The 21,741-nt window shown below is 37.2% G+C and overlaps 1 protein-coding gene across 1 annotated transcript in view; it reads right to left on the reverse strand.

The window, feature by feature from the left end:
* Positions 1–21,090, reverse strand: part of prkx (protein kinase X-linked) — a 42,651-nt gene extending 21,561 nt beyond the window's left edge. Inside the window, exons 1-3 of the mRNA XM_016290189.1 lie at positions 20,416–21,090; positions 2,435–2,603; positions 775–1,038 (exon numbers count right to left, since the gene is read on the reverse strand). Coding sequence (XP_016145675.1) covers positions 775–1,038; positions 2,435–2,603; positions 20,416–20,578 — 596 coding nt within the window. The 5' untranslated portion in view covers positions 20,579–21,090. The remainder of the gene's footprint in view (positions 1–774; positions 1,039–2,434; positions 2,604–20,415) is intronic.
* Positions 21,091–21,741: the final 651 nt, after the last annotated feature.

A 21,741-nucleotide genomic window follows, 5' to 3' on the forward strand; every position in this document is an offset into this window, starting at 1 on the left:
ACTCTTAAATTGGTCCAGGGTCCATTGCTCGCACTCATTCAGAATTAATAACGGTGGGTTGATGGATGCTCAAGGGAGCCAAACAAAGCATTTTTTTTTGTTAAAAACGCTCATATTAGGACAACTTTAATACCCGCAGAGGAGCAATCCTACATGTTTTTTTTTCGTAGGGGGAGTCACTGTATGAGTGAATGAAGGCATTCAGTTGGATATTTTGAAGGACGAAGAGTGACGTGGTGGTCCGTTACTGCATTTTCAGTCACTAACCTCACAGATTCTGAAAAACTCCATGAAACTCTCAACTGAATTTGATCCCCTACAACATTTCAAAGGTTTAGCAAAGCAGGTCTAACTGCTTACATTTAATTTGACAATGAAAACAAAACACTGGGAATGCTAAAATGCCATGGAATGAAGGGAAAAATCTACAGCATGCCTAATCTAATCTTAAAATCAACTTTAATCTTCAAGGACACACACTTCATATAACTGCTGCTCAGCTATCTCTCTCTCCATGGTTTATGTAAAATAACTTCAAAATATTTCACATCAACAGATCTATCTAGGAGTGTATTAAGGGGAAATTAGTATATGTCAGTGTAATAATACATCAGCTGAGGAGACATTAACAACAAACAGAAAAAATAAGAATAAGAGACTTCTCTGTGTGTGTGTGTGTGTGTGTGTGTGTGTGTGTGTGTAGTGTGTACATACAACATGACTTTATGAAAATTACACAATGTTGTTTTTGTAGATAACCAATTGCCAACATACCTTTCTGAGAGCTTTTTTGCGAATCCAAAATCTGTCAATCGAATGTGCCCCTCATTGTCCAGCAGTATATTCTCTGGTTTCAGGTCTCTGTAGACGATTTCTTTGGAGTGAAGGTATTCAATGGCACACACAATTTCAGCTGAATAAAACATTCCAGTGCTGTTGCTGAAACGCCCTCGGCTGCGTAAATAGCTGAAGAGTTCACCACCATTCACATATTCCATTAACATGTACAGGAAACGATCATCATGGTGTGTCCAGAACCTGAGAAAACATAATGCGTTACATGTGATTTGGTCATACAATAGTTACATATACATATGTATACTTGCCATATGCTTGTGACAAATGGGCTATACATAAAAAAAAAAACCTGGACTTACATTACAAAAGCATAAAACAATTGTAAACAACCAATAATTACAGTAGGAACTCTATAGCAAGCTGAGGTCATGCCATAATGCCAAAAATCATGATATAGTACAGTGGTTCTCAACCTTTTTGACTTCAAGGCCCCACATTGCCCATAAATATATTCAAAGGCCCCATGTTTTTTTTTAGTTTTTAGAGAGTTAAATATTTTTTACTCACAATTTCTACCTGATAAAATATTTTAAAACTTGGCATAATTACAAAAATCAATATTCATTATGAAAATGCCCATGGAGTTATAAGCTTGCATTAATCTTTGAGACATTTCCAGGTCTATAAATCTCACTTTTAAAATTAGGGCATTTTCACACTAGCACATTTTGCGGGGATCCGAACCCGAGACTACCTGAAGGAGGTGATTGCACTCGAACTGTGGCTCGGTTCGTGTGAATATGAAAGCAACACGGACTCGGGTGCACACTTGTTCAGGAAGTAAAGTAACATGCCCATGCATTTTAGCCAATTACAATGTATTTTCTTCAATAACACACATATAAGTGATGATAGTGTTGCTGATTTACCTTGGATTCGAGCGAGAGTGCAGTGTATTCGCGTGTAGCAACTGCAATCAGAGTGGCAAATGAATGGTAATCCGCTGTCTCCTCAAAATAGCCATCTACATGCGACGCACATACAGTAAACCCATATGTCATTTACTCTGTTGTGCATAATAGCACCAAATTAATTTAAAAAACACAATATATTGACGCACGTTCTGTTTTCTATCATACGTTGTGCACGTTTGTGATGATGTAAGATGACTGCAAATGCAGTCGATAGAATCAAGAGAGTGTGAAACCAGACCAACGCTGCAGGGAGTGCCGGGAACTATCGCACTCGGGTTCAAACCACAGTAAATGAGTCCAGTGTGAAAGCCACCTTAGACTACCTCATATATCCTGGATTTTCAAGACCATGGGAACCCACTTCAAAAAATAAAAAATTATTAAAACAAATAAATTAAATTAAAATACAATATATATATATATATATATATATATATATATATATATATATATATATATATATTATATATATATATATTTTTTTTTTATGTCCGCTAACCACTGGTATAGTATAGATTATTATCTATTCTCATTACATTCCTGTAAGAGCGGGCGCGGTAAATTTAATGTGTCCGGTTTCATTCGCTTCCAGCTATTTTTAACTGTACAACATAGCTCTTTTTATTTTTAACAACAGTTAATGTTGTGTAGTGTTCACTTACAGTCTGACAAGGAAAGGATGGTTCACCTCCGTCAGAACCTCTTTCTCATTATGTACGTGTTGCTCCTGCTTCAGGCGAATCACATCTGGGATTTTCATCGCTTTCAGAGCAAAGAAACCTCTTGTCTTTTTATCCTTCACCAGAAAAACCCTTCCAAAGGTTCCTGTACCTGAAACAATGTGAAATATTGACATAAGGAGAATGGCACCAATCCAGAAATCAATGTTAAATACTTTCTTCTTCCACAGTGAACCCAAAATATATGGACACTCAGGGGGGAGCATCAGTTAATTCGGAGACATTCCCTTGAGAATTTATGAATAAGAGATAACAAATCTTTAGCCATCCACTAGGGGGCTATCTGACTCCCACTGCTAGTCGACAGCATGGTCGACAGTTAGAGCAGAGTTGGCTCGAGTATCAGTCACGCTCAGTGTTGCCAAGTCCGCGGTTTTCCCGCGGAATTGGGACACTTTAACACTTGTGCCACGTTTTGTAGTTTTGGGCTAGTTTTGAGTAGCAATTAGGCAGGTTTTGTTGTCAAAACCTGGCAACCCTGGTCACGATTATTGACAGTGTAAAATTATTTACGATTAGCCGTGTCGGAAATCCAACCACGGATTGGCATGCTATCTCAGAAACAGGCTCAGCCATCACATTGAATCAGGTAAACTGGTTATATATTTATGTTTCAGTATAATTACGCATGCTATACCAGGGGTGGTTCTAAACCCTTTTTAGGTGGGTATCAGCCCCCCTATCTGTCACCTTAGCCCCCCAAAACTATTTTAACGATCAGGACAGTGCTGCTTCCTCAAGAAAGTTTTTCATTCTCACGTTTTTTTAAGTCTTGTCAGTTTAAACATTGAAGTAATTTTAAGCCATTTAAGCCCAAGACATCTCAATGCGGTGCTCACGCACTGTGATAGCGTTTCTATGCGCACCGCTCACACACCTGAAGTGCACAAACAGATAGCCTTCTCAGACAGCAGGTGAATACCAATGGCTGTCTTGACAAGTACCCTTGTAAGCACAGTCGGTTGTTTTAAGTGAATGTAAACAGTAAAGTAAATATCAAATGTACATCAGTATAACGGATCCATGCATTTCTTATGTAAATGATGATAATCAAAAAGAGCAAAAGAAAAATAGTTCGCTGCTTTAATAGCTTTAACGGATATTTGCTTTTATGTTAAAGTTAATAAACCCCTGATCTGAGAGTATAGAAGCATGTTTGTGTTTTGTGTCTCCACAAATACCTGTTGTCCACAGATGAATGGCACTCAGAGAATGGAGAGTGGAACTCTCAAAGACGACCCTTCTCAAAGAAGCCTTTGATTTCTACTGTACGGGGACATGGGTTTCAGTGGGTAATAGATCTTACGCTACACACTATTGCTCAATGGTGACAAAAAGAGCTCTCAAGCTGAAAGAGCAGGGCACCTTGAACCACCCACCAAATTTCAGGCTACTCAGTCTCACTGCAGTGCTGTTACAAGCCTGACAGGTCAATACCAACAGGAGACAACTCAACAGGCTATTTGGACCTATTCCTATTATATGCTCTTAAACTTCACACTAAATGCTTAACTAGTCCTTGATTAAACCAAACATGACTTTATAGTATTGTAAAAAAATAAAAATAAAAAACCTGACAGACATGCCCATGAATGTGTACATTAAGAGCTGGTGAACTCTGCGGGTACTATTAGCACTCAGGTCAAGAGGCGGAAAAGCACAGTTGTGGAGTGGCAGTTGTTGGGTTTAAGGGGCATGAAGTGGATCAAGGAGCCATGAGATACTGAAGAGAGGTTTGTGTTCTATTTGATTAACCCAGCTTTGGCTTGAGAAAGACTTCTTACCTAGACACCTGTGACAGAACAAATACTCCTGATATTTAGACTGATGTTACCATAGATATACTGTGAGTGTGTGTGTGTGTGGCTGTGTGTACATTAATGAGGAAAAAAAATTAACTTAAATGATTTTAGCAAATGGCTGCAATATAACAAAGAGTGAAAAATTTAAGGGGGTCTGAATACTTTCCGTACCCACTGTATATATATATATATATATATGACCTGTAAATAGGAAATTATGGATTTTGATTTACACTAGCATTCAAAAATGTGGGGTCAGTAAGATATTTTACTTTTTTAATACTTTTAATTAATTTTAATTAGGGCTGTCACAAACAATTATTTTGGTAATTGAGTATTTGGTCAATTATTTAGAAAATTAAATTTAGTTTCATGAGCTAAACTCAAAGATCTAAAAATACAACAACAACACTTAATTAAAAGTCTCACAAAATTAGTCTTTTAGTCTTTTACCACAAATACAACATTTATCTATGATTTTGATTTCAAATCCAAACACTGTCACTGATATTGCTTTTTCAGCATTGCAATTCTTTTTTTCTTTTTTTTTTACACAGTACAGTAAAACAATCTTTCAAAGACATGTTTAAACAATAAACATAAGCAACACATTATTCAATGCTTTTTAATTTTGCATTTACTTTAGATTTATATATTAAGTTGCTCAAGCAAGTGGCAAAACATTTAAACTACTTTTCTTACGTTATCGCAAACTTACCATTGACAGAAATAGTCAGCTCTACTGCCTTTCCTTTTGCATTTAAATCTTTATTAAATGCAATCCTGCGGTTCATAAAGAACTTTGTTTTCCTACCTGCCATCTATTATTGCCTTGTTTATCTAAAAGGGCTCTTTCCTTTTAAACCTAGCCAAAAAGCCATATGTGTTGACTGTGAAACACAGTAGACTTTAATAATATGCATTCATGGTGTAATTACTACATTTTCGTGTCAATCCATGTTCATATTTACTGCAAAAATGCGCTGTTACTTTAATTCAGCGCTTGCAGTGCAGCAGTAGACTCGGTGCGGAAACCATCTCTGCACTCCTGCAGACGCACCGCTTGTGGAACGCACTGCCGGACAGCAACGGTGTGCAGTGTGCGCCCTTTATTAATCTGTTAACATGAGCGAGGAAAAAATACGCACTGCAAACTGAGTAATGTGAACCTGGCATTATGTGTGTGCGCTGCGAGTGCGAGTGTTAAGAATTAAAAAGTAATGCAATTTATAAACTTTAGTGACAATGTGACACCGCCTCGATTGTGCAAGTGACAATTCCTGTGCCAACTGTGCAGTGTGCAGCTCGCTTATAGATAGACGCAATGTGGTGATTTGAAGACATTTGCGTATTTTGAGAGAGCGCGTGTGCGGTCACTCACTCTCGCTATTTGTGAAATTTCGTGTCACACAATGTTTTCAAATTACTTTATAAGTTATTTAATGAAGAAATACGAAGGTGAGTATCTCACCTTCAGCATTATAATGATTTCACCCGTGCCGGACAGAGACTGAGACGGTGCCGCTGCATGTCATGCCAAACCTCTCATGGCAGCGTCATCAGCTTGAGATCATTTTTTTGAGATCGGCCTTTTTAGAGACCACCGATAAATCATTCCAACGTGATTATCGACCGATAATGATCGGTAGCCGATCAATCGGAGCACCTCTAATTAAATTGATATATATATTTATAATAGCTAATATAATAATATACAATTAAAAAATACAACAACAACACTTAATTAAAAGTCTCACAAAATTAGTCTTTTAGTCTTTCAGTTTGATATTTGATAATAATTCAAAACATTTCCCAGATGAAACTTTTCTAAAAATATTAATGAAAGTGCTGAATACACCCGTTGTCTAATAACTTTTTTAATTATTAAAGAGACTCATGGCTCTTCCATGTACAGAAAAAATGCAAGGCGAAATGTCATAAGACGGAGTTAGATTTCAAGAAACAAGAAAAAAAATATTAGAAGCAAATTGATTAATGTTGTACTGAAAAGCAGTAGAGCTCCGCTCTTTTTGTAACAGGGTAGGTAGTTTCAGGCGACTTACATTTCCTTGTAGTTGCACTGTTATGAGTTACGAGCTACGATACCGATGGAATTACTGACATGGAATGCTGGCATTTAACACATTTACCTCACACAAAGAATCTTTGTTAAGAGACCACTGAGTTGACATGGTTACACAAGCATGGAAGAAAACAAATGCCTTAGCTGTCAGAAGGGAAGGGAACGGGACTGGTAACATGTGAAGCAAGGCACCTGATGACACATTATTAGATCATGTTTCCTGCCTGTTACAGGGACATCTTATTCAGCTGGCAACATACATTACCTCAACTGATGACTCAATCGGAATCGGCACAGTGTTGTCAGGTCTGCCATGGAAATTTATCAAAACAATCTTTAAAAAAAAAAATCGGCAAAAACAAAAGTGTTGTGTTTATAATTTTGTTCAGTATATTTCGTTATTATTATTATTTTGAATCAATGCTAATCTGTACATCCGTTTGTGGGTTTTACAAATATTTAACCAATGGAAAGCATTCAAAAGAGCTTGTGAGTAAAACTCGTAACGCCATTGAATCCTCAAACTGTCAGCGAAACCTCGTAACTCCAGTCTGGAGACAGATCTCTACCCGTTCGTGATGTAAGGGTAAATAAAGAACTGACGTTTGAATAAGTACAGTGTTTTCTTTACTCAAGAAACATTGTCTATTAATGCTAATTTTTATTTTATTTTTGTGTGTGTGTTTGAAGAGCGCAGAAGAGCTATGTTTTTCATATATCCTGTGCATAGCGCTTCATCTTTTATATCATGACATTTTGGCCAAAAGTATTCAACAACAAAAAAAAAGTGCATCCATATAGCTACAATAAACTTTATAACCTGTAAGAAAATGCAATGCGATGCACTCACTGCCTCACATGCGGCTGTTCTAATGACGGACAAAACACATATTGCCGTCATTTGCTGGTCAAAAACCTCTGATCATATATAAAAAGTGTCTGATCATATATAAAGCCACAATACCAACTCGGATTACGCTGTTTAATTATAAAAAAAAATAAAAATCTTTGGATAGTGCATTTGGAAGTGGTAATGCTTTTGGATATACACTGTTTCCGCCAGACAGCGACGGTATGTAAATTTGTTGTTTTATCATCGCCAACAACATAAGGGTACCTATGACCTTGTGTTTCTACCTGACTTAAGTTCAAGTTTCACATTAAATGGGAGTACTACTTTTAATATAATATCCAGTTTTAATATGCCATTTGAAGCAATTGCATGTTTGTTCAATTTTTATATATCTCAGTACTTGTCTTGTACCATTGATTTTTTTACTGATTGAAAAAAGGTTGCAAAACACTGGTGTAGACATAAAACAATTCAATCAAAAGGAAAAAAAAAACTACTAATGTAAACACTTTAATGCATGTAAACACTTGAATATGACTATGAATATGACTGAATATCTTCTCAATAGGATTCAAAAAATACTTTCCAAACATTTACAATAAGAATACATTACAATATATTATTAATAAGACTTCAGTTTTTGTTTTAATTCATACAAAACTGCATATATTTATTTAGGACTTACAAACTAGTCAACTGAATTTTAACTAAATAATATTTGCTAAAAACAAAAATGCTAAAAAGTACTTCTGACTTATGCCAGCTTTCTTTTTCTATCTAAACTAAAAACTACAATTATACTGTGATATTAGGTGACATTATAGCTGTGGCTTTCTCCAGTTCTAATCACAGTGACTAGGGCTTTTTGGGGTTCATAAACAGAACTTCAGAATCTGAAACTGAATTGGATTCATTTGAATTCACAAAAAGTTAATGTCTTTAATTCAATTATTTCTCTGTAAATAAAAATAAATAAATAAATGGAAAAAATCGTTCTAATACCCAACTACTTAAAAATGGCACAGTTCATTTAATAAATCAAATAAAATACAGACCAAAGGACAATATTTATTCATATTTCTTAAGAATCAAACAGCCATGGGAAAGATGTTTACTTTCAAGAGCAATAACTAAATCACCATATATTAAAATAAATTAACAAACAAACAAAAGTTGTAAGAACTTCACAAAACAGGCAACAGCAAATGTATAGGTAAGGATTGTCTTGCTGATGGTTTTAATTATGAATTTGGACTCTAGAACTGCAGCTTGAAATTACAACTGAGGCCTGATTAAAATGCATTCAGGTTATAAAAATTTGATATGAATGGACACTTAATTTCCATCAATGTCTATCCTTCCGTTGTGTTTTTATAGGCTATTCGACTCTTTGGTGCTTTGAAGGACAGATCAAGTGAAAATTAAGTGAAAATTAATAAACAATATTAAAAGAAGAAATATGAGCTTTCTGTCTACTGCACAGCGTGCATATAGCATAGTTTAAATTTTCTTAATTCAGAGCTTGAGAAGTTGCTTTTTACAGTGATTTTATCGCAGTTAAAGGGAACACAAGGTAAAACGCCAATTCAATTTTTTTGAAATGATAATCAATATTAGTCTAATAAATAAATCTCATTGGTCATAATCTCATTATAGATTGCTGCAGGGATGAAGTATTCTGGTTCCCTGAACAAAAAAAAAAAACAAGATATTTTCTATAGGCTTTGGGGTTATTGCAATAAGCTCTGCGGCCAACAAAAGTCCATGATTCTTAACCTAAATGATTTGTTCATCAAAATCTTCACAAATAAACAATTTTCATGAGATGTAAAAAGCTAAAGTTAGGGGCTATAAACCGCTACACCACAATTGCATGACTACAACACCACAGTCACGAAGCTCTTTTATATACAGTGGAGATCAACATTAGAGAACAACATTTCCTAAATTTCATTTCCTTAGTCCTATTTGAAGTTAATCAATTAATTGTAAAACAAATAATAATAAAAATAATTGTATTCTGAAACACAGTATAAAAAAACTTAAATTAGATATTTGTAAAAACACTCTGATCAAAATTAGAGAACACTTTCAGATACATCTAACTTTATTGGTGTTATTCTGGCACCTGATACTAATTTCTTAAATTATATGACAAACCCTATTTGACTGGAAGCATTCATCTAATTTCAAGATTGTGGACTGCTCTCAGGTGAAACCCTGCAACAGGAGGTTATCCAAAGGGATGACCCTTTCAGCAATTGCAAGAGAAGTTGGTCATTCCAAATCTGTGATTTCTCGAATACTGAATGTTTACAATGACACTAATTAATTCAAGTCCCCCAAAAAGGCTGGTCATCCACATAAGACAAATACATGAGAAGACAGGATAATGTAGAGACTCTTAATGGGGAAACGGTTCAACACTGCAGCTGGAATTGCTTGCCAGTTCAGCACTGAACAGAATAAGGACCAGTCTCGGCACGTTGAAGAGAACTCAGACTGAAAGCGCACTCTGCAAGTGACCAAGCCTCTTATTAGCAGAAAGAATAAAAGGCTAGGCTCACCTTTGCAGGGGAGCATGTTGTGTGGAAAGAGAAGTACTGGTCCAAAGTTTAGTGATGAGAGCAAGTTTAATTTATTCAGGTCTGATGGGAAATATTTTGTTTGGCGTCAATCTGAGGAAAGACTGAAGCCCAAGTGCGTAAAGAAGTCAGTGAAAGGTGCAGGAGGAAGTGTCATGGGCTTCTTATACAGCTACATGGCAGGTGAATGCAAGTGTTTATCAGAACCTCATTGAGCAACATGCAGTACCTTCCCTGCAAGCATCTCCCAATCAGCCTTCAATTTTCATGCAAGACAATGTCCCCGTCACACTGCAAATCGGGTAAAGCAGTTCCTTGAAGCTAAGAACACAGGAATAATAAAATGGCCGGCCCAGAGATCTAAACCCAACTGAAAATCTCTGGAAAATCCTTACCGTTACCGAACTATGGAAGAGAGCGGAAGAAGAGCGGACCAAGATCACAACAGCGCAGCCTGAGAAACTAGTGATGTCCTGCAGCCACAGATATGCTGTATTTAATCAAAGCATGGGTCTTAAAACTCCTACAAATTTGTGACAGCTGTAAACCTCCAAAATTTTAATTACAATCTTTTTTCGTGCTACAGTGGTTAATGTTCTCTAATTTTGACCACTGTGTTTTCCACAAAATAAAGGTTTTTGTTGAAATGCCTTGGTTATTTTCTCAAACATGTTAATATAACAGAGGTATAGTCCCAGTTAATATTCCTTCAAATTTTGAGCGATGAAGATTACAACATTTCAGACAAAATCAAGTATTTACTGATTGAAGTTTTGTATTTCATTTGGAAACCAATTTCGTAGAGTCTGGAGGAAGGGTGGAGAAGCTCATAGCCCAAGTTGCTTGAAGTCCAGTGTTAAGTTTTCAAAGTCTGTGATGATTTGGGTTGCAATATCATCGGCTGGTGTTGGTCCATTGTGTTTTTTGAAAACCAATGTCACTGCACCCGTTAACCAAGAAATTTTGGAGCACTTCATGCTTCCTTCTGCTGACCAGCTTTTTGAAGATGCTGATTTCATTTTCCAGCAGGATTTGGCACCTGCCCACACTGCCAAAAGCACCAAAAGTTGGTTAAATGACCATGGTGTTGGTGTGCTTGACTGGCCAGCAAACTCACCAGACCCGAACCCCATAGAGAATCTATGGGGTATTGTCAAGTGGAAAATGAGAAACAAGAGACCAAAAAATGCAGATGAGCTAAAGGCCACTGTCAAAGAAACCTGGAGTACATGTACAGTAAATGAACATACTTCCCAGAAGGTCAACAATTCACTAAAAATGTTTTTTTATTGGTCTTATGAAGTATTCTAATTTGTTGAGATAGTGAATTGGTGGGTTTTTGTTAAATGTGAGCCAAAATCATCACAATTAAAAGAACCAAAGACTTAAACTACTTCAGTCTGTGTGCACTGAATTTATTTAATACACAAGTTTCACAATTTGAGTTGAATTACTGAAATAAATGAACTTTTCCACGACATTCTAATTTATTGAGAGGCACCTGTATATACAGGTACATCTAAAAAAATTAGAATATCATGAAAAAGGTCAATATTTCTTGTCACTCATTTCAGAAAGTGAAACCCATATATTATATAGATTCATTACACAGAGTGAAATATTTCAAGCCTTTATTTCTTGAAAGTTTGATGATTATGGCTTACAGATAATGAAAACGCAAAATTCAGTGTCTCAGAAAATTAGAATATTACAATTAGAATATTATAAGATCAATAAAATAAAGGATATTTTAAACAGAAATGTACACTTTCAATTTATTCATAGATTATAAACTATTCAATCTCTGTAATATTTCTTACCACATGTTAAATAAACCCACTGTAGCCTACTATTGCCAAATAAATTAAAAGTTTAATGTATTTGTTATATTGTGTTTGTAATTTGCTCCTTTTTATTATTTTTAATAACAAAAAATTTAAATTAAAATTTAAATATCTATAACAAAGAGTGAAAAATTTAAGGCGGTCTGAATACTTTCCGTACCCACTGTATATATTGTTATTGTGAAATAAAATTTCTCACACCGTGAAATAAGATTTCGGTCATATCGCCCACCCCTAGAAGTGAGTGTTGCACCTTTTCTTCAAGCAAGATAAACCTTAGATTTTTGGTTGCACCTCCTCTTCAGTTGGTTGATCACACTTTCTTTAACTTTTCTCAATCTCAAGCAAATTGATTTCAAGGCAATGGAACTAAAAAAAAATTAAAAAAAAAATAATAATAAAGAAAACTAACACATTTCCAAGTTTAAGTACCCATTCCTCTTTTTTAGGCTGTTGCTAAGCATTTAATATAGAACTGCTGAGCACTGCTGTGCATCAGTGTACCAATTTCAATTTCATTTTTCTTTTCAACATGGTTAAAATAAACAGTTCAATAAATATCCATAATTAACATTATATTTTATATAGTTCCCATTTTCTAAGTAGTTGGATCACTCTTGTTTCGGCAGATGCCTCTTTATCTAGATTTGGGAATAGCCTTTACTTTTCAATTACCAATCTTAACCATTAGCATGCAATTACCATGATTGTGACGACCTTATTCTGAATCATTAATTAATACCTTAATTGAGTCATTAATGGTATCATTAATAGATTAGTTGAAGTGTAGTATAGGATCTTCTTGGTAAATTATTTTCTAAAACTGTTCTTTATAAAGGCAGTAAAGGTTCTTTTAAAAAGCAAGTCTCAGTAAAGCACATTGTTAGCCTCTCACTAGGAAACCCGTGTTTTAGTAATAGTCTGACATCACATCTGACTTTATACTGGTGGGCAGGGATAACCTTCACTGAGCTGCATTTAGCCTGGCTGTGATATCAAATGCCTTAAAATCTCTAGGAGATGTTTCAAGCTGCATTTGCCCTTAGTTAACAAAAGAACACTTTTGCCAAATTATCCACATTCAGTCTATCTTCTGCCATGAATCAACTCAGAGCAAAACCGTAGAAAAATGAGTTCTGACGATTATTTCCTCATTATTTTAATGACAATTCAATGATAAGAGCATTCAGATCAGAGCATAAAGCATTCATCATAGACTGTAAATATCTACCATCCCACAAAAAGCCCTGCAAATTTGATTATTTATGCTGGGCCTAATGCTATAGTATACACTTTGGATGCCTGCTAACCATTTTTATACAGCAGATTGCCTCTCAAAATGCTATGAGAAACATTTTCCCCTAAACCACAAAGCAATTTCCTTGTACAGTAAATCACAAATATGACAAAGATCGTTGTTTCTTGGAAATAGCACTTACATATCTGGTCCAAAAAAGATGGCTGCTCTGATAATTATGTGAGGAACAAGGATTTGTACTCTGCGTTCAAGTTGGTGTAGCCCGAGTATGTATGATGACAAAGATACATCAGAAATTTATATTAAACAAAGCATACTCCAAAAAATAAAATAAATAAATAAAAATTCCAACTTCCATTTTGTCAGACAAACTGTAATTTAAAGGTAGGCTGAACTATCAAATATAGAAAAGGACAATACATAAAAAATAATAAGACAATTTATTTTTTAGGCCATTTATTATAAGCAACTTAGAATATTAAACAGTGAGAACTTTCAATATTAAAGTTTGGTGGCTGCTGTTCGACCACTGATGATGAACTTGAATAATGTTTTTGGTCAAAGTATGGGGACTTATGATGGCACAAATATTTATCCAGAATACCAAAAAAATTAAAAAATAAATAAATTTTAGCTCCATGTAGTGTTTTTGATTATATTTTGTTGTAATATTTGTTATGTTCAGTTGTGTTATTTAAGTTACCATTACAGTGATTAGTAGGGCTGGGTAAAAAATATTGATATCTCGATATTAATCGATTCAATTTTTTTTGGAACGATATCGATTCTTAAATCCCAAGAATCGATTAATCTAGCCTGTTTTCAGTTAATGGACTGCAGGGCACTTCCTATCCAATATATCGCAATAAACATTGTGCTTTGGTACTTTTAATATGAAACAAAGTCTCAGATTTCAAATTCAGTCCATTGTATTTCAGTATTCAAACAATAAATGCAGTTTTAGCGCTGTTTAATGTGAAGTGACAGACGCTGTAGCGCCTCAGTTCAACAGACGCATAGCGCACATGAACTGATCATCTCCTCCACATTAATACGTTTCAGCACATAAACAATAAACATGACTAAACATCCAAAGGCAAGTTAAAATAAAGAGTACAACTTTACAATCCGTATTCTGTCTCATGTAATCGCTCAATCAGTGTTTCCTCCTCACTTTTCTACTCAGAGGCAAAACATGTTGCTGTACTGAAATTTTACCAAAACCAAAATTGAAGTTTTCATTTAGCCGAAAACTACATAATTACTACATAGTAATTAAATTTTGGTAACTGAACCAAAGACTATAGAATACCCAAGGCATGTCGCTCGTATAGTTTTGAATGGGGAAAAATGCAACTCTCAATATGGCCGCTCAATCGCAGGAAGCCCCACCTTCTGAATGAAAGAGCCAATTCCTAATTGGTAAAGTCAGCGCGTCACTGCAGCTGCCGTTAGAAGTCCCGGTTGCAATAGAAACAGTCAGCATTTTGAGACGTGCGCTTAGGACTGCGCATGCGCACTGGCTGATCTTAGCCTGAAAAATAAGCTTTTATTACGCTATTTGTGGAAAAGAAACAACATTTATGACTAGGCCTGGACGATAAAACGGTATCGATATTTATCTACAGTACACCTTCTTCGATATCGATAGAAAACAATTTCGATATAACCCACGATATAGGCACGTGCTATGAGTGACGCAGACAGCACACACAAACACGAACACATGCTGAAATGAGTGCTGTGCCTTCCTGTGATGAGGAGATTGTTGTAACACCCCTGTGGACTGTTTGTTGTGGTTTCTTCCCCTTGTGTTGGTTTAGCCTGTCTAATCATTAGTTAATTACCCTTATCCTGTTCACCTGTCTGCCCCTCGTTATCTGCCCTATAAGTTCCTGTCTCTTGTATTCTAGTGTTGTCGGTTATTATGAATGTTACCCAGAGTGTGTGTGTCTCTCTCTCTGCCTTGTTGTCGCTACATTAAAGATTCTTATTTTGTATCCTTGTTGTTCTCGTCATCCTGCCTCCCTCCACACACCTAGACCGTGACAGAATAACCGACCCAAAAGTACAGTATAGTGGCGTCTTTTCCCTCGTTTGTTTTGTCCAGTTTTTGTCCGTTTTTATTTCTTTTCTATGGATTACCCCGCATTCCAAATCCTCCAGCTGGAGCAGGAGGAACGCTCTCTTGAGGACCACACCAACAACTTTCTGTCCCTGGCCCACCTCACGCACTACCCGGACAACTGCCTCTGTGGCTTCTATCAAGTCGGACTAAACGCCACCACACGAGCACAGTTGTCTGGGGATGGTCCTCAAGAGAGCCTCGCCGCCTTCATCGAGTGGGTGCTGGTGTCCTGCAAGTCCCAGCTGACCGTGGACATCGCGGACAACAACACCAGCCCCACTCAGGACCCTGAGCCCAGCCCACCATCTCCCCGCGGTACGGAGCATAAACCTGAGCCCACCGATGACAGAGAACCCTTTTCCGCCGCAATCCACGAGCCGGAGCAAAGCCCCACGGCTGAGAAGAGGATCGCCAACCCCAGCCCCACTGAGGACCCTGAGCCCAGCCCACCATCTCCCCGCGGTACGGAGCATAAACCTGAGCCCACCGATGACAGAGAACCCTTTTCCGCCGCAATCCACGAGCCGGAGCAAAGCCCCACGGCTGAGAAGAGGATCGCCTCAGATATGGAGCCCAACACGTCAGACCAGGTGCGAGAGCCGGTGACAGTGCCCACCACGAGGGAGCAATCCGTGGACGGTGTGAGCGCGGAGAGGAGCTCCGCCGCCTGCATCATGGCTGAGGGAGAGCAGAATATGGAGGGCGGTCAGTGCCAAAAAAGAGGAGGAGAAATCTCCTGATCCCCAGTCCAGCCCAGTAAGGGCTCCTGATCCCCAGTCCAGCCGAGGAATGGCTACTGATGTTTCGCTTAGCCCAGGAAGGGCTCCTGACCAAGAGCTCTCTCCAATGCCCGCTCCTCAAAAATGACCGCCCTCCCACCCGCTCCAGCCTCCTCCAGCGTCACCATGGTCGGAGTCTCCCTCGCTTCCGCCTCCAGCCTCCGAGGCCCGGACTCTGCCTCGGCCCGTAGACCCAGTGGCTCCACCTCGGCTCCTAGCTCCCTCGCCTCCACCGTCACCCATCGACCCATCATCTCCACCGTGCTCCCTCGTCCCTCCGGCTCCGCCTTGGTCGGGTGTCGACCTGCCATCGCCTCTGGACTACTCTCCTCTGGCTGCGCCGCGTCGCTCTGTCCTACCGGCTCCGTTGGGCTCCTTCCTCCCGTCAGCTCATTGTGTTCACCTGTCTGCCCCCCCCGTTATCTGCCATATAAGTTCCTGTCTCTTGTATTCTAGTGTTGTCAGTTATTATGAATGTTACCCTGAGTGTGTGTCTCTCTCTCTGCCTTGTTGTCGCTACATTAAAGATCCTTATTTTGTATCCTTGTCATCCTCGTCATCCTGCCTGCCTCCACACACCTGGACCGTGACAATTGTGAATAAAGAATGAATATTAGTCGAATTTAAAATAAATGTTAGCGTCATCAGTGGCGTGCGAGACGCGGTGATGATGATGTAAGTGAGGTTGTTGCATTTTAATGTTTTGTTAGTCTAGCCCACGAGATGCGCCACTGCTGCGTTATTCATTCAAGATATTAGAGAAATATAGAAGCTCAATGCGGAGAAGATCTTGAATGGGTTAAAACCGAAACCAAACCATTCACACAGAACGTAAATTCAGCGCATTTTTAGACGGACAAATATGACTGCTGCACTCGCGTCTCACAGAAGAGATGTATAGAAAGCCATGCAAAGTTAAAACAGTTTAAACTTTTAGAAAACACTTCACAAATTTGTGGAGGTTTATTCCTTTTCACTGCGTCTCATATGTTTTTAAATGCAGTCTGTGTGAATGTCGCGTCATCTCTTTGGATTAAGCAATGCATAAATACATGATGCTGTTCTGTTCATAATTGTTTATGCAATTTACAATTAATTTAGACAAAATGCACATTTTTATAGAGTTACTTGCTAAATGCGCTGCATTATTTTGCTCATTGTGCCCTCCTGTGGCCTCGGGAGACAATTAGACCTATACAAAAAAATACCAATTTAATCTGCACATAAAACATTAGAAATTAGATATGTTTAATTTTTATTGTGTTTGATTGTTAAAACTAAAAATATGTGTTGTTTGTCTCAATAAATTGTGTTAATTATAAATACAGTGGTTAAATAAAAAAAAATGTTTTCTATTGCTTTTTGCTTTAAAAAAGGTTATAAAAATGTAAATAATTATCGATACCGAATGATATGAAACATTATATCGTTGATACATTTTTTAGCTATATCGCCCAGCCCTATTTATGACACAGTTGTTGTCAGATTTCTTTGGTGATTTCAAATATGAAATTGAATCGTAAGTTTAGTGAACAGTTTTGGAGAACTTGATGTTTCCCCATTCAAAGAGATAGGAGTTGCACTTGCATGCCTGAGAGGCGTTTCAAAGATGGCCACCGAGTAACATGACTTGTCTTAAAGGGACTTTGACTGAACTCAATATGCTGTTCAGGGTATTGTGTACACAGGGTCATAAAGTTCTTCGGCAACAAACTGCCTCTCGATATTTCAGCTGAACACACTTTACATATTGCTACTCTAGCATCAGCTCTGTTCACGGTGAAGTTTGTCTAGCCATCTATACAGCTGACATGTTTAACTGTTGTAGCTTATCTTTTTTTTTTTTGATCGTGACTGTGCAACCGAGTGTCGATTACAGTAAAAAAAGGAACAATGGGAATATTTAATATCAATCTCAAAATACAGTGAGACAACAGCAAACACCAGAAAAAAACAAAAAAAACATGCTGACACATGTGCCTGTGTACACATTCAGACTTGACCTGTTTTTTTCTTAGACATCAACTGCTCTCCTCCTCACCCTGAGGCCCTTAAACAATGAGCTGTCCTTTCAGTTTCATACAGTCCAGCTAAAAGAGGTAGATATCACCAGAAATAGTAATAACAGGCCTTAAAAAGAATTGCAGGACTAATATTAGTTGTGTTCAAGATGTACGTGACATGACTGTCATCTATGGCTTAACATCACTGGTAAAGCTAGTGCAGACTAGACTGATGTAGGTTGTTCTCTTAGTCATGATGTTTGTTCTATGGATTGAGTAATAATCCTTTCAGCTTCTGCCTGAAATCACATGGTGCTAATGAGAACCAGGAAGCACTTGGTGCTCAGAAAGGAGGTAACATGTTGCTGTCATGTAGTTCAATATAAATAGAGGGGCTTGTTGTTTTTAAACTGAGCATTCAATTAACAGATACAATTTGGTCACATGAGATTTACTCCTTGTCAGATGGACCTGGTTTCATATGTGTGCATGGCACGTATGTATTTAAATAACGTTTCACTGCCAAATGTGGGAGTAGAAGAGAAGGTGTGTAATGAAACAAATTAAAATGTGTTAGAGGTGTGAGTGAACTAAGATAGATAGTGAGGTCTTCAGGGGCAAGGAAGAGGAAGAACAAAAAAGAAGAAGATATTTTACATGATATTGAGTTTTCTCATTGGCTTAAGTTTTAAAGACGACCATAAATTGCAAATCAGAAGTAGTAAATTACAAAGTAATTTTACCATTTGCATTACCATTAGAAATTCTGCACAGTGCACACTGGTCTATAAAATGTAGGCTAGAAAAAACATTGTGGGTTGGATTTTGAAGAGTAAAAACAGTAATATTGTGAAATATTATTAAAAAATAATAATAATGGTTTTCTAAATAGATATATTTTAAAAAGTAATTTATAATGTAATTTTCAGCTGCCATTAAACCTCCATGCCACATGATCATTCAGAACTCATTCTAATATGCTGGGTTGCTGCTCAAAATTGCTTATTATTATCAATGTTAAAAAACACTTGTGATGCTTTATATTTTTGGGGGAATTCGTGATACATTTTGCAAGATTTTCTGATTTAATACAAGATTCAAAAGAACAATTTATTTGTAATAGAAATCATCTGTAAAATTATAAATGTCTTCTCTGTCACCTTTGATTAATTTAATGCGTTCTTGACTAATAAAAGAACTGTACTAATTTCTTTGCTTTATGCTTCAATTAGGCTCTTTCCTTCATTATGATATCGACATCAATTTGAATTTTCATACAGAATCATGAAAACATGTTCATCATAAGAGGAATATTCAAGTCAAACTAGGCTAAGAGAAATTGACATAGTCTGTTCAATAGATTGTACTGTTGTATACTTGGGTGTTGTGCATTCAGCTGATGCATGTGAAAATATTTTTTTCCATACAACATCCTGGGGCCAGTTGCATAAAACGTTTAGACTAGACTAGTCTTACAAGTAAGTCATCTAATATTGTTTGTATTTAAGACTGGTCATATATATATATAAAACATACATATTTTTTTCTTTATTTGGTTACATAAAAATAGATTAATCTATGTTGAATTTAAAAAATAAGACTGATTACCCCTTGGCTACTTGCTAGTTGGTCAGACTAGTTCTTAACCCAGATAGCACACATACGTCTGCAAGATGTTTGTTAAAGATCACTTCATCTGGAAAGCATCTGCTGTGTACAACCATCTGATAGATGTCTCTAAGATGTCAGTTTTACATACATTCTAAATCATAAACATCTTAAAAGACATTTAAACGTCTATTTGACATCTGATAGGAAACGTCCTGTAGACGTATTGCAGATGAGCAAACACTCTAAAAATAGCTACGTCTTGCAGATGTAAATGTAAACGTTAAATAGACATCTCCGTGATGTACGTGTGCTATCAGGAAAGACACTGTCTTTACACAGAGGCTAAGTTTATGCAACTGGTCCATGTTGTGTGAAAATTAGCCCTTAACTTACTGTATGTCTATCCCTTACAGCCAAAATGTTAATGTCATCCACCTTTTCAAAAGATATATGAAGGGAGGCACTTCTGATCAATTTCATAGTTTTACTCAGCAGTTTGTTCATGTTGTTTACCTTTGCTTCCGAGGTTTCTGAGCCTCACTTTCAAAACAGCAGCTGAAATGAGCCTAATGTTAGCTTTCGTGAATGGCCTCAGCTGAATATAAAATAAGCTTAAATGTTACAAATCCTGGTAACAAGTAACACAGTGTAATTCTGAACTATATTTAGGTCTTGCTCTGGTAAAGCAACAATGCAGGTGTACTTGACAGCCCATTACTGCATCTAGGGATTTCCCAGGTAAACATAATATGCTGCTATACAGCTCTAGCTTGTCTCTTTGTATAGGTGAGTAGTCGAAATGATAAGCTTAGGATCAAAAACTAAACCTTGAAATGCCATACTAAGAGTCACTTGGTGGGAGTGGGACAAACATGGGTGTACATATTTTGGAGAATATTTTAGGAAATATTTGCTGACTAAAACGTGTTTTAATTTGATTCCGAAGGACTAACTTACCAACAGTGGCAATAGTGTCCAGGTCATCTAGTGTGTAGGTCCTGTTGGTGGTCAGGGATGCGGCCCCTGCGGATAACGTGGGACTGCCTGCGTCTGTCCTGCCACTATCCCGACCAGAACTGCTTTCACTATGTAGTCCAGCTTTGCCTTTAGTTGCTGCCATCTTCTTCCGTATGCTTTTCTAACTCTAGCCACATTAATGGCCACTTCTAGATACCAAGTCCAGGATTTCCGCTTTTGGAAAACGCTTTTGATAACACACACACATCTGTTTCGGTCAAGTTAACATATCCTTTGTTCGCATAAACCAGACTGAAACCCTCTGCTTTTCATCGCCTGGTAGCCAGACATTTATCAGGACTGTAAACAACAAGTCGTTACAATTTCAAGCAATTCATGTCAATGGTACTTTCTTTTATTCTGCACTTTATTACAGACGTCCCCTGCACGACTACTGTAGCGTTACGTTAACAAAGCCAGGAGCGGACAGGTTTCAAACTTCAGTCTTACGAATCCAGGAGGTTATCCAGTCGAATTTTTCAGGAGCAAGGATACGGCATGGACGCTGGTTGATAGTCGCTTAATGTATATTGCCAGATATAAGAGATTTAAATTATTTAATTCCCTCTTCCGTCCCCATCAAAGACATCTGAACCCATTTCCCCTTCAAAACATCGTTCAGCGGCAAGGAAGCAGAGAAACGCTTGAAAACTGACAGGCATCGGCGTCAACCAATCATATGCAGCGCGCTTGCTGTAATGTCCAATCGAACGTAAGAAAAGGCGGGGCACTTCCTGACTGAACGCTTGAGTGTACGTATTTTTCCTGTGTTTTGTAGCACATGTAGCCAACGTAGACTTACCACGCCTTGGGTACTATTTCGGGGGAGGAGGACACGTTGTAGCACGAGTCTTGAGTCTTTCAGATAACAAGTTGGCTAGTGTTGGCTAGCCTCTATGGCATAGTGTTGCCCAAAAAACCACTTTTTTGGACCTCCCCCCCCCCCCCCCTTAATAATAATTTAAAAAAAAAAATAATATATATATATATATATATATATATATATATATATATATATATATATATATATATATATATATATATATATATATATATATATATATATATATATATATATATACACACACACGCACATATAATATCACCTGACATGTCTGTTCAATAAAATGATGGGCTGAAGTGGGTGTAGCCTTTTGTTTGGTGATGGAGCAGTCATTTTAGGAAGCAAAGCTGTATGGGACACAGTGCCACAAATTGGTAAGATAAATAGCACTGTTTAACATGTTTAAAATGAAATATCTTTAT

Source organism: Sinocyclocheilus grahami, unplaced genomic scaffold (genome assembly GCF_001515645.1).
Source record: "Sinocyclocheilus grahami isolate Dianchi unplaced genomic scaffold, SAMN03320097.WGS_v1.1 scaffold255.1, whole genome shotgun sequence".
In the NCBI taxonomy this organism is placed as follows: Eukaryota; Metazoa; Chordata; class Actinopteri; order Cypriniformes; family Cyprinidae; genus Sinocyclocheilus; species Sinocyclocheilus grahami.